This window comes from Lontra canadensis, unplaced genomic scaffold (assembly GCF_010015895.1).
Source record: "Lontra canadensis isolate GAN:19392208 unplaced genomic scaffold, GSC_riverotter_1.0 scaffold24, whole genome shotgun sequence".
Taxonomy (NCBI): domain Eukaryota; kingdom Metazoa; phylum Chordata; class Mammalia; order Carnivora; family Mustelidae; genus Lontra; species Lontra canadensis.
This window is the reverse complement of record NW_022631018.1, coordinates 10,423,091-10,437,221: the sequence shown is the minus strand read 5'-3', so window position 1 is coordinate 10,437,221 and position 14,131 is coordinate 10,423,091. Positions and strand designations below refer to the sequence as shown.

At 52.2% G+C, this 14,131-nt stretch overlaps 1 protein-coding gene across 2 annotated transcripts; it reads right to left on the bottom strand.

The window, feature by feature from the left end:
- Nucleotides 1-1,686: 1,686 nt before the first annotated feature.
- Nucleotides 1,687-13,188, bottom strand: BATF3 (basic leucine zipper ATF-like transcription factor 3). 2 transcript variants are annotated; one of them, XM_032862789.1, is made up of 3 exons: nt 13,025-13,188; nt 10,189-10,293; nt 1,687-2,073 (listed from the first exon to the last, which is right to left on the bottom strand). In XM_032862789.1, exons 1-3 carry the CDS (start codon nt 13,100-13,102, stop codon nt 1,888-1,890), a joined length of 369 nt encoding a protein of 122 aa, XP_032718680.1. In that variant the 5' UTR covers nt 13,103-13,188; the 3' UTR covers nt 1,687-1,887. The 2 variants fall into 2 exon arrangements, with proteins under 2 accessions (XP_032718680.1, XP_032718682.1); XM_032862791.1 differs by lacking the exon at nt 13,025-13,188 and adding an exon at nt 12,956-12,997.
- Nucleotides 13,189-14,131: the final 943 nt, after the last annotated feature.

The window sequence follows — 14,131 nt, the reverse complement described above, 5'->3', positions numbered from 1 at the left end:
AGACACGGTGCCAGAAGGGGTCAGAGCAGATCAGCGGGCAGTACCGCTGGAGGACTGTGCCGGCCAGGACCGCCGGAAGTCCCATGGGATCTGGCTGAGACGCGGCCAGCACGAAAGGTGCTCCCTGCAGGGACAGATGGTGTTGGAGGTGAAAGACAACAGCTTCCAAACACTTGCTGGTACAGGCACACACTTTATGTGTTCATACTCACAGCCACGGTGGCTCTGGGACCCTGGCTCTGAGTCTACCGCTCACGAATGGGCTGGTCACCAGCACTACGGTGGGACGTCCTGGCCAGCCTTGTGAGGTACTGACAGGAGGTCATGCCACATATAGACCCCAGGTCCTGCCCTGAGTCACCTCCTGCGACATGGCTTCAGCTTGATGTTCTTGGCTCTGAGGTGGACCAGGAGTCATGTCAGACCCTCTGGGGTTCCGACCTGGTTCTGCTCCTTGCTCTTGGGGGATCTTGGGCAAGGCCTTTCCCCCACTGCCTCAGAGCCCCTTGTCTGCAAAAGTGCACGAAAGAGGCCGGATGATTATGATTTATAAAATGTCTCTTACAAAGAAATGCCACCACTCCCCTTAACAGCTGCATCCGGGAAGCTTCGGCCCAGTTCTGCAGCTGCCTGGGTCTCTAATGGCAGATTCCAATGCCTCTGACCAGAGAAACCTTGCAGCCTGCAGCTGGTGTGAGTTATAAGAGACCCTCACATGAAAGGCCTGGGGGGCAGGAGACACTTGCCCAGGAAAAAGGAGGCCCTCAACAAGTAGCCAATATGTATACTTGTATGAAGTCAGCAAGTTGGTCACCCCTGGGAGGGTCTGGGTTCTCTCTTTTCTTACTTTCTTCTTTTTAACAACCTCATTTATAGCAAAGCATTTTCCTTCTGTTCCCATTTCTTGTGCCCTTTAGGATGGTATGGCTCTGCCCTCCACAACTCCCTTGGTCCAGGGAAAAAGAGAATTGGAAGAGGATGGGGGAGTCCTCTGCCATTTTGCTTTTCTCTCTCGGGCCACCTTTGACTTGTCTTGGTTCTGCTTTTCCTGAAATAATAGTTAGACGGGACTTTTGAAAAGAAATTGCTCTCCTCATCTGCCAAAATATTTGTTTTTTTTTTCAACTAGGGGACAGATTTCCCCATTCTGTTGTGATTCATACTAATTGTCCTCTGATCCAATGCCTACTTTTGGAATGGGGAGGTGGCCCAAGAGTGTACAGAAGAGACAGGAAAACCAGCCTGGAAGAGAACATTGCCCATGAGAGCCCAGCATGGGCGGGGCTGTTGACAGAGACGGAGGGACACCCAAACCAGAAGACAAGCCCAAGTCCTGCCCAGCATGACTATCCCTTCGCGACCCAGCTAGGGTGGCAAGAAGTCCCATCGGCCTTTGCTCTGCAGTTCCCTAAAGGTGCCTCCTGCATCAAGCCCAGCTATGACCACGGGGACGATGACCAGGAGGGGGAAGCAAGACCCAGGAGCCACAAAACAGCCTAAGGAGACAGAAGGCGACCACCTCTCCAGGACTAGGAAACATCCTGTCTTTCTAAATCCTAAGAACTTGGCCGAAGGAGAGATCATAACCACCTTTATTCTCCAAATTCTAGAGAAAATAATTCTGCACAACATGGAAACTACTAGCCGCCAGAGTGGACTAAAGGGACTCCCGAGAGCAGGCTCCCGGCCCGGATCCACTCAGGGCTCCGAGAGGTGCCCTCAGGAGCATCCTGTGGTAGCTGTGTGCTGAGGACACGGCCAGGAGCTCCGAGGAGGTGACCTGGCCACCGGTTCCCCCTGGACACAGACACGGAGGGAACCCTTCCCCCACCAGGTGTGAAGAAGACCAAGGCTCCTCCGTCGGCAGAGGAGGACGAGCCTCGGGCTTCATCGGGGCAGGCAGCCAGCCACAGGGTCCGGCCGGGGCACCGGCACAAAGTTCATGGGGCACAGCAGCAGCGGACACATCTTCTCGTGCTCCCTCAGTGCTTCGCTCAGGTGCTTTAGCTCCTCTGTCAGCTTCCCGATCTCTCGCCGCAGCACAGTGTTCTCCTGCTCCAAGCACTCGTACTCCTGCACAGAGACACGGGGTGGGTGACGTGGTGGCTGCAGCCCCATTCCCTCCTGGGATGCGGGCCTCCATTCCGGGAGAGCCCCACCAGGATGAAAGGTCCAAGAGGGCAGGGCTGTGCTTTTTGAACCGGCCTGACTGAGATACGATTTACATCAAATAGAATACACCTGTTTTACAGGTCTCGCGCAGTGAGCTTTGGTAAATGTCAACGTGCATCAAGAGAATGTTCCCGTCACTCCTAAAGGTTCCCTTGTGCCCCTGTGCAGCCTGCCTCCCCTCCCCCAACTGCTGAGCAGCTCTGGGAAGATCTCTGTTGGGGTCACTGCTGTGGGCCCAGCTCCTGGAGCAGTGGCTGAAACACAATACACGTTTGCTGACCGCGTGAGTAAATGAATGAAAGTATCCCTTGCCTTGGCTCTGCCCTCGACTCTCACCTGTGAAGTTTCCACCATAGCGGAGTTTGCAGAGGCTTACACCTGGAGGGGCTCATAGATACCCCTCAGCCCAACCCACCCAACGTAGAAACCGGACATCCAACTTGGGCTGGGCACTCTTTTCTTCAAAGGACGGTCCCTGCCTTTCCTGAGCTGCTCTATTAGTAAAGCTCCTCTTTGCACTGATACAAAATCTCCCGCTCCTTCAAACCCATCCATTGGGCTTGGTTCCACCTTATGGAACCACACAGAGTAAACTCAATACTTTTTCAACATCGCAGTTCTTGTAATATTAGGAGATAGCCCCATACCACTTCCCCTTAGGTATTCTCTAAGCTCAACTGTCTCAGGTCTCCTGAGCGCCTTGGGTTTTAGGACTTCTGGTCCTTCTGTCCTCCTAGGGGTCAGCCCAACACACACTGTCACCTGCCAGGATCTATCTGGCGAAGAGTCATTCCCAAAGTGATTCTGGGGATGGCTTGACCATGCACAGGGAGCTGCACGGAGGTGGCCGGCCCTGGGGCTGGACCCAGGCCTGCAACCACCTCACCCTGGAGACTCTCCCTGAGCTTGCAGAGAAGTGCGAGCCCCGTCTGCCTCTGCTGCTCCTCTGTCTATATTTGGACGACGACTGATGTTCTGAAGATTAAGGGTGGGCTCTACATCCACTTCTTCTGACTTTCACTGCGGTCACTTGGGCGTCTTCCAGCCTAGCAAAGTCTTTCTGAATCGTAACGGGTCAGCTCACGGATCATGATACTACACAGCTATAAGCTGCCCATTAACTTGATAATTAGGTCTTCCTTCTCTTCCTCCGAGTCACTGGTAAGTTCTACAGTACTTGGCCAATGGCAGAGCCGCAGGGCATGCCCATAGAAATCATCTTGAAGCTGAGAGCCTTATTTAAATATATTTTTAAAAGATTTTATTTATCTATTTGATAGACAGAAATCACAAGTAGGCAGAGAGGCAGAAACAGGTAGAGAGAGGTGGGGGGAGGAAGTCCCTGCTGAGCAGAGAGCCCGATGCGGGGCTCGATCCCAGGACCCTTAGATCATGACCTGAGCTGAAAGCAGAGGCTTAACGACTAAGCCACCCAGGCGCCCAACGTTATTTAAATCTTGCTGCAATTTTGTTTACCATGCATTTCCTGACATGAGGACCCAGCCTTATTATTATCCACCACATCTTTTCTCTTAACTAGTAAATTTTCAAAAATATCACTAAAAATTTAAGTCTGATCTTTTTACAGGCCCCTAAAGCACATGCAAATTCTCAACTCTGGCCCTTTGCTAATGCTGTTCTCTTCCACTGGAGTATGTTCCTCCATTTCTGTGTGAGCCCAGCTTAAGCCCACCACCTCCAGGAAGGCTTCCCTGATCACAGCACCTAATTATGAACACAACCCTCATTATGTGTTCTAGTCAATCTCATATCACATTCAATCTTACTTATACTAAATAAGATCGCTTCCCAAAGATCAGAAATGTATAGCACCTAGGAGCCTCTGCTACCCTCTCCTGTAGCTGCGCCTGATGGGCCACCGCCCAGTCACTCCTCTGCCTCCTTCTCGCACTGGCTTCCTTCCCTCCCCACCCCTAGGCACCAGAGGTGCTGCACACAGAGGCCTGTCTGAGCCTTCCCCAGGCAGGCCCTCTGGGTAGTCTGAAATATGCTCCCAGGCAGCAGGCAGCACACACCCCCTGCCCCCACCCCGCAGGCTGTCCCAGGTCAGGCCGGCTTCATTAGCCCATGGGCCCCCTTCCGCCTTCAGCCCTGCTGCCAGCCCCACTCCTCACGCTTTCCTTGGGCCTCTCGGAAGCTCTAGTCCTGGAGCCCGAGTTCCATCTACAATGTGGCAACAAGCCCTCCATGGGCCAGGGGAGGCGGTGGACGGGAAGACAGTCATCGAGGGAAGGCTGCCTGCAGCCGCAGGACGACGGGCTACAGCTCTGTGGAGCGTGTGTACACACACAATGCACACATGCACATACTCACACACACAACTAGACACACATACACACACACACACAACTAGACGTGCTCCTCACCTCCCAGTAAAATGGAGAATAGATGTGAATGGTTCCAATGAGCAAACATTTTAACTAGATTCCAAAAAACAGGAAAGTCTCTTGCTGTGGCAGAATATTCCATTTCTGTATTAGCTTGTTTGCTTGTTGAGTTTTGGGGCAGGATGCCGCGAGCTCCTGAGCCTTATCTCTGGAAACCAGGAGGGGCCACGCTGCCTAATGTCTTCCTGAAGTAACACTGCTTCCCCCAAACTTCAGCCCACCAGGTCCCCTGTTTGCCTACTCTGTGGGGACTTTCTCTTCTGGGATTTGACTTTTACTCATCAACCTGCTAAGGGACTTTCATGGAGCTAAGGGAATAAAAAGGAGAGAAGAAGTCAAGATCTTCTGGTGAGATCAAACAACAAAAATAAAAGGAGGAGGGGCACCTGGGTGGCTCCGTGGGTTAAGCCTCTGCCTTCAGCTCAGGTCATGATCTCGGGATCGAGTCCCGATCTGGGATCGAGTCCCACATCGGGCTCTCTGTTTGGCAGGGAGCCTGCTTCCTTCTCTCTCTCTGCCTGCCTCTCTGCCTACTTGTGATCTCTCTGTCAAATAAATAAATAAAAATCTTTAAAAAAAAATTAAAAAAATAACAAATGGAGGAGCTGGGGCGAGTGGAGAGGAGATGAGAGGAAATGGGGGTGAGCGGGGAGTAAGACCCACTTCACACCGAGAAGAAGTTACCCGACTTGACAAACATAAAAAAACATCTTACAGTGCGCAGACCCCACCCCCACCCCCGACAAGGAATTAGCTGGCCCCAAATGTCAACAGTGCCTAATTCAAGAAACCCTGGTCTGGGCATCTAAGGGAGGTTGACTGGGGAACGAGGGGCTGTCTGGGGGTATCCAGGGTCCAGGATGAAAAACTGGCAAATGAGCTAATGTGTGTCCCTGGGGCCAGAGGTGACGGTGAAGGCAGAAAGGAAATGAGGGGTGGAAAAGGCCATCAGAAGGGCACAGCCACACACAGACCCCATTTCACAAGCGAAGAAAGTAAAACTCCAAGAGCCACAATGACTTTTCCAAGGTCGTGCAGGCTTGGAACCTGACTTCAAGGTCAACTGCAGCCCTTGAGCAAGGAAGTAATTCTGCTTTCACTTGGCAGTGCCTGGCCCCAAATTTCCCCGTGGTGGTTACCAGCAGTAAAGGGCTGTGAGTGCTCAGGATTTTACAATAAAGCCTATTCCCTAGCCCTACCCTGAACTTCCCAGCAGACAAATTGTGTCATCAGGGAGGGCTCTACAAATTGGTGTCATCATCAGTTTCTGAACCAAGGGGCGACGACTCGAAGCATTCTCTTAGAACATGCAACAGCTGAAGAAGCTGTGACAACACAGACCACAACCAAATTGCCCAAGAAATCTGTCAGTTGGTGACATTTGGGGTTCCTGAGGATGGCATCACTGCCTTCCTTTTCTGACTCAACGTTCTTTCTCAGTCTTACACCTTGGGCTGCCTGGCTTGAACCAGTCTGACCCACTTCTGAGACACAGTTCTCCCTGCTATAGAGCTGGACTGTTCACGCACATCCTTATTTGTGGATGTGGACTCAGGCGTGTGCCCAACATTCAGAGATGAACAGGGACTGAAATCCCCCTGAGAGGTGTAAGTGCCTTGACAGGATAATTCGAAAAGCCACAGTGAGCGCTGAGGTACGGACACACACGTGTTAGGAACAGCTTCTCGGCACCACACTCGGGCTTCCAGCAACAACCTCCCTGAGGGAAAACTCAGACTGAAGAGTGACCCCAGCCTCCCTCTGGCAGGGCCTACTCAGGCTCTCCCAGCCCTGCCCTCCAGGGAGGCCCGGCCCCAACGGACTGTCCCTCCTGTCCCCCAAGATGGAGAACTAGGAGCTGGGGGAGGTAGCCCAGAGGCTTCTAGAAGCTGGGACTGGAGGAGGTTTCTCAGGGTGTCGGAGGTAAGGGGGACTCAAGGTGAGTGAATGAGGTGGGTAGGAGAGAAGGGTGGGAACTCTAAACAAGCTCCAGATGGTCCCCTTCGTGGTATTCAAGGAAGGCAAATAAAGACCCTGAGTTCCTCTGAGAGATGCACCCATGTCATCCCACAGGATGGGACTGAGTACAGAAAGGACTGAGTACAGCCCTTCTCATGGCCAAAACTCCCCAAGGAGTGGCGGTAGCCCTGGCTACCAGGTGGCAGCTTTCTGGACCCTTTAGTGTCTCTGAGAGAGAGGGACTGATCCTATGTTTGAGGTTTCTGAGAACTGTATCTGGTTCCCACGTGCCCCATCCTTGATGGGTCTTGCAGCCCGAGGAGGCCTTGACGGCTTTTCTGCCATGACCCAGAGCAGTGTGCTAGGTGCTCTGCCCTCAACTCACTTCCTGGAGCAACTAAAACAATTCTTCACTACATTTTTAAACCAGACCCACCCTCAACATGCATATTTTTTTTTCAAAGTTTAAAAAAATACTCCTTTTTTTTTTTTCACTATATTTACTCCCCCCGCCCCCCCGCCATGTTGGCCCTGCAGAACAAAGATTCCCATAGCTGGGATGCCTTCCCTGGAAGGAGGTGAGGAATTAACATGAGAGCTATTATTCATGTGCTACCCTTCAACCCAGAGATGACATTCCTCTTCTATAGCAGGACTGGGATGTAGTTCCATTTTCCTGAGCCGGCCACCTGCTCCCCCACTGCCCCCTGTGATCAATAACACTAGTATGTAGCTAGTGACAGTAAAGATGGGGGCTATAGCTTTGGGGTCTATATATGGATGGACCCACTGTCCTGTCCTCCTGGACACTGAGTTTCTCAATAAGACTGGCCTTGATGAGGTGATCTGCCAGCGATGGGTCAGCAGGATCTACTCTTCCTGCTCCACAGAGGTAGAGAAGGGAGTTTTCTCCCATGGAGGGAATGGGTTTCAGATCAATTAGCCGCATTTCCCAAAACAGCACCTGCCATATCTTGTCATGTGACATGGTATACAGACCGCAGAAGAAGCTAGGAACCCTACAGAAGGGGGTCCCCCCCCATGGTTCTAAGAGGGATCAGGCAGGAGTAAATGTACCACCCTAAATTTCCCAGGCATCTGGCTCATTTGGGTATCAAATTCAACAATGACAGATACTGAGAGAAACCGTCTTCTTTGACCCTGTAGGATTTATGCTACCCTCTGAGTTAGGCTGAATAAGGGCCTCCCAAAGATGTCCCAAATATATCTACATCCAACCTCTGGAACCCGTGAATATGTTACCTTATGTGGTTAAAAAAAAAAAAAAAGAAGAAGAAGACCTTGCAGATATGATTAAGAATCTGAATGTGGGGAGATTATCCTGGATTATGCAGGTGGATCCAATGTAATCTTAAGGGTCTTAGTGAAAGAAAAAGTCAAGAGTCAGAGGAGATGTGTCAGAGGAAGTGTCAGAGTAATGCAGCATGAAAAAGACTTAACTAGCCAGTGCTGGCTTTGAAGATGGAAGGGAACCACAAGCCAGGGAACACTGAGAAGCTTCTAGAAGCCAGAAAAGGCAAGGAAATGGATTCTTCTCTGGAGCCCCTGGAAAGAATACAGCTCTCTTGACACCTTGATTTTAGCCCCGTTGAGACCCATTCCAGATGCCTGACTTCCAAAATTGTAAGGTAAGAAACCTGTGTTGTTTTAAGCCACCAAATTTGTCATAATTTATTACAAAGTCCATAAGAAATGAATATACTTTCCTTGAAAACTCCTATGGTTTAAAAAATAGGAAGGAGATCTTATTCCTCTCTTTGTGACCTAGCATCAAGGCCTTGTCCATGGTAGTGCTAACAAATATTTGTGGAACGAATCTACCTGCTCTTGCTCTGTGGAAGGTCTTATCGTCATTTAGCCACCACCACACACATCATCACTTGGGACTTACAATTGAGTGTCCCCTAGTGTTTCCTTATATTAATGCACCTGGCTTGGACAAGAAGCTTCTTGAGGGGCCTGGCTGTCCAGCTAGCACACAGGGTCTGAACGCAGGGCCATGCCCTAACTGGGCGGCAAGTGCCCTCTGGGGTAATCCGGTACCATGAGGCTAGAACCAGGACTGCTTCAAACGCAAGGGGAAAGGAAGAAAGGAGACAAAGGACATTCCAACTCCTCTGTGGGACGTTTACAGGACCAATTCAGGCTGGGAAGGATCTCGTCTGACCCTATCTCCTTTTAGGGCCCAGCCTTCCTGCTTCCAGGAGTCTGATATTCGTAATTCATGCCCACTGTGAATTTCTATCATTGGTCGCCTCCCCCTGGCGTATGTACATCCTAAACCTGTTCTCAGTTCACTGTGAAAGGCTTTTCAGATTGTTTTTCCCCTCATAAGACCTCGGTATCTGCTATATTGTCAATGCCCCCAGACCCACCTTGCTAAGACCAGCTGTGACAAGACAGCAGGCTGGGAAGGGCTACATTAAAATCCTTAGTGATTTACACCAACCTTGTCTAAAGATGAGCGTTCAGAACTATCATCAGTTCTTTGCACAGACACTTGGATACCTTTGAGGCCAGTGCCTGATAGAGGGCAGTTCCCATGTTCTGTCTGTGAGATTATGTGGGATTATGCATAAGGGTAGAGGAAAATGGGAAAGTTTACGGTAAATCCCAGGTTCCTGACGTGGATGATGAGAAAACTGGTGAACTCCATTAACTTCACTTGAAGACAGGAAGAGAAGAAAGAGTCTCAGGGTAAACACACTTATCAGTGTGTTGCATCCAAGCAGCCTGCACCCACCCATCTGAGGACATCTAAGCAGACATTGGAAATATGGGGTCGGGGGGGCCTCGAACTGAGGTCTTGCCTGGAGTAGTCAAAGTGGGGAGCTAATGCTGCGAGAACAGATGAATAGATCGTATCTTCAGGGTCGGAAGGAAAAAGAGCAGAGTCTGAAAGCCTGGTCAACACCAAAACTTAAGAGAACTGACAGAGGAAGAGAAGGTAGCAAAGAAACGGAGAAGAAAGGTGGTTAGGAAGGTCCAATGGGACATGCGGTCTTTTAGAAGCTGAAGACCTTGAAAGAAGGTCTCAGGAAACGGAGAGGGTCAATGGTACGAAATGTTCAGCAAGGTCAGCAAGGTCACAGTCCATGAGTCTAGAAAGAAGTCCCCGGATCAGGTAGTGCCAAGGAACCATGGGTCCCCGCGGGAGCACCCTCTGCAGAAAGGATGTATGCGCGCACGCGCACGTGGCCTGCGTACGGTCACGTGCATGCGTGCGTGTGCGTGCCTGCGTCCATGCTGGGTGGGGCGGGGCGGCAGAAACGCCAGCACAGAGGACTGGGAAATAAATGGCACTGAGCGTGTGGAGGTAGCCGGTCTCTCTGGGAGGAGAAGGGAGGGGAGGAAGGAAAGAAAACAAATGGGGCTTGAAAAGGAATTGGTATCGAGAAGAGGTTTTGTTTCGTTTTGTTCTGATTTATAATGAAAGGAACTTGAGAGAGGAACCACCAGCGGATGAGGGATAAAGATGTCCGTGAAGGATCGGAAAACTGGGCTGGAAGGATGCAGTGACATAAGACGTACGTGTCCAAATTGGTGGTGACCAGGACATGACCTTGGGGCCACCACCACAGCTCCTTTCCGTGGCCCTAATGTGGCTCTGCCCCAACCACAGGCTCACCTCGTGGAGTTTGTCAGCCTTCTGGGTCTGCTTCTTCCGACTTCTCTGAGCAGCAACTCGGTTTTTTTCTCTCCTTCGGACCTTCCGGTCATCATCGTCTGGGCTCTGGGGGGAAAATGTGTGGTTAGGTGTGCTGTCGGGGCGCCTTGCTTCGCCTTCCTCTGCCCTGTCCCTTTCCTCAGCATCGCTTCACCATTTTACTTGCAGTCCTGACAGTGCTTGTTGCTACATGGGTGGGACAGCACTAGACCCTTGTTCAGCCTTGTGCCCTGGCTGAGTTTAGCTGCTCATTCCCATGACCCCCCTGAGAAATGTGTGGTTGAGACTGCCATTTAAAAGATGAGGATAAGAAACTCAGAGGGGGGAAAAAAAAGAAACTCAGAGGGGGTAAGGAACTTGCTCCAGGTATCACAGCTAGACGTGGGTAAATGGGAAGTGGAACTCAGGTCTGTTGGACTCCAAACCAACGTTCATAAACCTCTACCCCACAGGGTGTGTGCCTGGAAGAGGTGCGGTGTCAACGTCCATCTGAGAACAGGGAAGGCAGAAGGCATGTGCTATCTGGAACTCGCTCTGTGGCAGGCCTTGCCCCACCACACACAAGCAGGTACTTTTGATACTGCATGCACATTTTACACTGATAACTCATTGCAATCACACAATTCTGTCAACACATCAAATGATCTCAGACACCTCATTTGAACAATGCTCGATGGACATTTTCACCAGTCAGAGTGAATCAGAAAGCAAACTCATGATGTGTCTTGAAAGCTCTCAGCTCTATATGAGATTTAACCAAACCTAGTTGAATCCTTCAAGAGTTATCCTGAAACAGGCAGGATAAAAAAAAAAAAATGTACCTACCAAGATAAAAAAACATTTCAGTTACAGAAAAAACATGGAGAAGTAGAGAGTATTTGCTTTCCGGAGCCCTGTGAGAAGGTACCAAAGGGCGGGGAAGTGGTACGCTACTTTTAAACAGTTTAAAAGCCAAGAGGTTAGTGGGATACAAACATAGGAAAGCACTCAATTATTAGCATTAATGGAGAGCAAATATTGATAATATAAGATAATGGGTAATTTCAGTTATTTTATCTGGTCTTGTATGAGAGACACTTCTCCCCAAGCTCTGGTGAGTAAAGAATTTTCAGTATACAGAAGAATATAAGCCTATAGAAGGAGAAAGATAACATATTATAAATAATACAATAAATGGATGTGGTCTGGAAGTAGTGCTTAAGGGAACAGGCACAAGGTGTTAAAATGTAGCTTTTCAGAGGCAAAGAAGTCTTGGTTAACATAACCAGGATACCACAGGGGCAAAATGTGGTTTACAGGACAGAACTCTAGCTAGAAATATATAGCCACTGGTTTTGTCTCTTACTGTCAATACAGCTTGGGGGAAATGGCTTAAATTCTCTGAATGTTCAGTTTTCTCATTTATCCTAAGTGTGAGTCATTCATTCTCTCAGCAAGTATTAACTGAGTACCTGCCATGTGCCAGGCACTGTTTTAGGCACTGAAGAACAACCGATCGGTAATCACTGCACAAATCATTCCAACAGCCTAATGCTTGGGACTAGCATTCGGATAAAATGAGATTTTAACCTAAAGCTCCCAGCACATGGTATGCCCTTAATAACCTAAGGAGGCTACTATTATATAGTAATAGGTTACTACTATTACAGTAACCTGTGGAGGTTGCCATTTTTCGAGTCTCCCTTAGTGCTTGTCTCCAAATCATGCCTTTTTGTTCACAATTAAAAAGTCATAGGACCCAAGGAAGCAACCTGCATATTGTCCTCTGGGAGCAAGACACTCTAACTTGGATGTAATCACCTATCCATATGGTCACAGCTGAGAACCCAGCAGTAACATTCAATCAAAACAGAAAGAGGGGAGCGAAGTGTTAAGGAAATCATAAATATTTAACCATATCTTAATCATAAAAATTTCGAGAGGTTATTACTATATTCATTCTACAGGTGGGGAAATTGAGGCTCAAAGAAGTTAAGCAAAATGCTCAAGGCCACTCAACCTGTGTGTGATTAAACCGAGGTCCAAACTCAGAAATGTGTGACTCTCTAGCGTCACCGGATGACACTACGTGCAAGGCATCGAATTGGGAAGGTGGGGGGGGGCATCACGATGAAGACTCCCTCCAGAGCAACCGAGTGGGAAGTTCTCTGATTGCCATCCCCGCGGGCAACTTTATCTGTTTCCTGAGTAGGTAGTTGTACATGTTGCCAAGGACAGCACAGAGGGCTGAACCCGGGCCGATGGGTTTCCACCAGCGGCGGGACTGGAGTTCTCCCACTGCGGGGCCCCCTCCCCGCTCCCTTAGGCTGATGGTTCGCGAGTTCCCCATTCGGAGGGTAGATGTTGGGAGTGCCTGGACACGAGCTGCCCCTTCGGACCGAATATCCCCTCTGTGCACCCTGGCGCCTGCGAAGGGCCACGCGCGCAGGGGGTGGGGTGGCAGCGGGCGCCAGCGCAAGGATGGCGACACCGGGACAGCGCGGATCCCACGTGCGGGGAAGCGTGGACTCTGCCCGGGCGTCTGCGCCCTGCGGCCTCTCCGCTTCCCGGGGCGCAGGAGCCGGGTCACCGTTCCGGAGGCGGCGGGCACTGTGCGTGAGCTGGGGACCACCGGGCAGAAGCGCCCGCGGGATTCCTGCCCCGCGCCCCCACTCCTGCAGGTCTCTGGCTCCCGCAGCGCCCTTCACCCCAGCACTCAGCGTTCACCACCCCGGAGCCCCAGACCCACCTCCTTCGTGCCCCTCGGCGCTCCCATCCCCACATGCCCGCGGGCCTCCCTGAGCCTCTAGTCCACTACCTGGGGCTGCGGCTGGTTCCCCAGCGCCGCGACGCTCCTCTGCAGGACGCTGCCGGCCGCCGGGAGCACTTGCGACATGCCGGGCACTCCTCCGGCCCGGCCAGCCCCGCCGCGCAGCCTCGCGGAGGAGCGGCCGCGCGGCCCGCCGCGCCTTGCACGCGGGGCGCTGCCTACGGGCACTCGCGGGTCACCCGCATCCTCGCGCCCCGGCACCTGCCGGCCGCCGCCCTCCGCCCCGCCCCCTCGGGCTTCCCGCTCTCCCGGCGCCTGCGGCCGCCGCGCTGCCCGGGTTTCCCCTCCCCCGGCCCCAGCCCGCGGGCTTGCGCGTCCCGAGTCTGCCCGCCCCTCCTCTCACTCCCGCCCCGTTTCCTCCTCTCCCCGCCCTGTCGCCGCACCTCGGGGTCCCAAATCCCACCCCTGTCGCGGCTTTCCGCTGGGCCGCTGTGCTTCGTGGAAGTCACGTGGCGGCTCCGGAACTCGGGAGGGAACGCAAAGCCCCACTCACGAGAAGGAACGCTGGGGCCGCGAGGGGGTCGGGGAGACGCAGCGCAGCCTTTGGGGTCCTTCGGACGTTCTCGGGGAACCCAGGCTGAGAAACACACGTGGGTGGCTTGGACGGGAAGGGGGGTGTTTCCAGTTCCCATCTCGGCATCTTCCTGCGCTCCCGGGGCCCCGCCTTTCCCTAGCGCAGGGGTCAGTTTTTCGGGACTTTCTTCGGGGCGATCGGTCGCCCAGGCTCCATTCTCACTCCTTCCTCGACCCGCGGCTCCCCTGCCCGCGAGGCGCAGGCCAGGAGCCGGCAGCCAGCTTTGCCGGGTCCCAATGCCCACCCTGAGAGCCGCGGCCCCCCGGGGCCTGTCTGCGGGGGGCATGTGCCCTTCTTTCCACGGACGCCGCGAGGCTGTGGGGGAGAGCGAGACGGGGCGGCCCCGAGGGTGAATTCCCTCCGTATGGGGTGGGGAGGAGGAGGTTGTCCAGAGAGCGAATCTACCGCGGTGGACGTCATTCTTGACAGGTTCTGAACCTCAGATGCTTTTTCCTTTAGGTTAAAGTGCCAGGTGCTCTGCCCACAAGTTAAAATGCGAGCCTTAATGCCAAGCTGAGGAC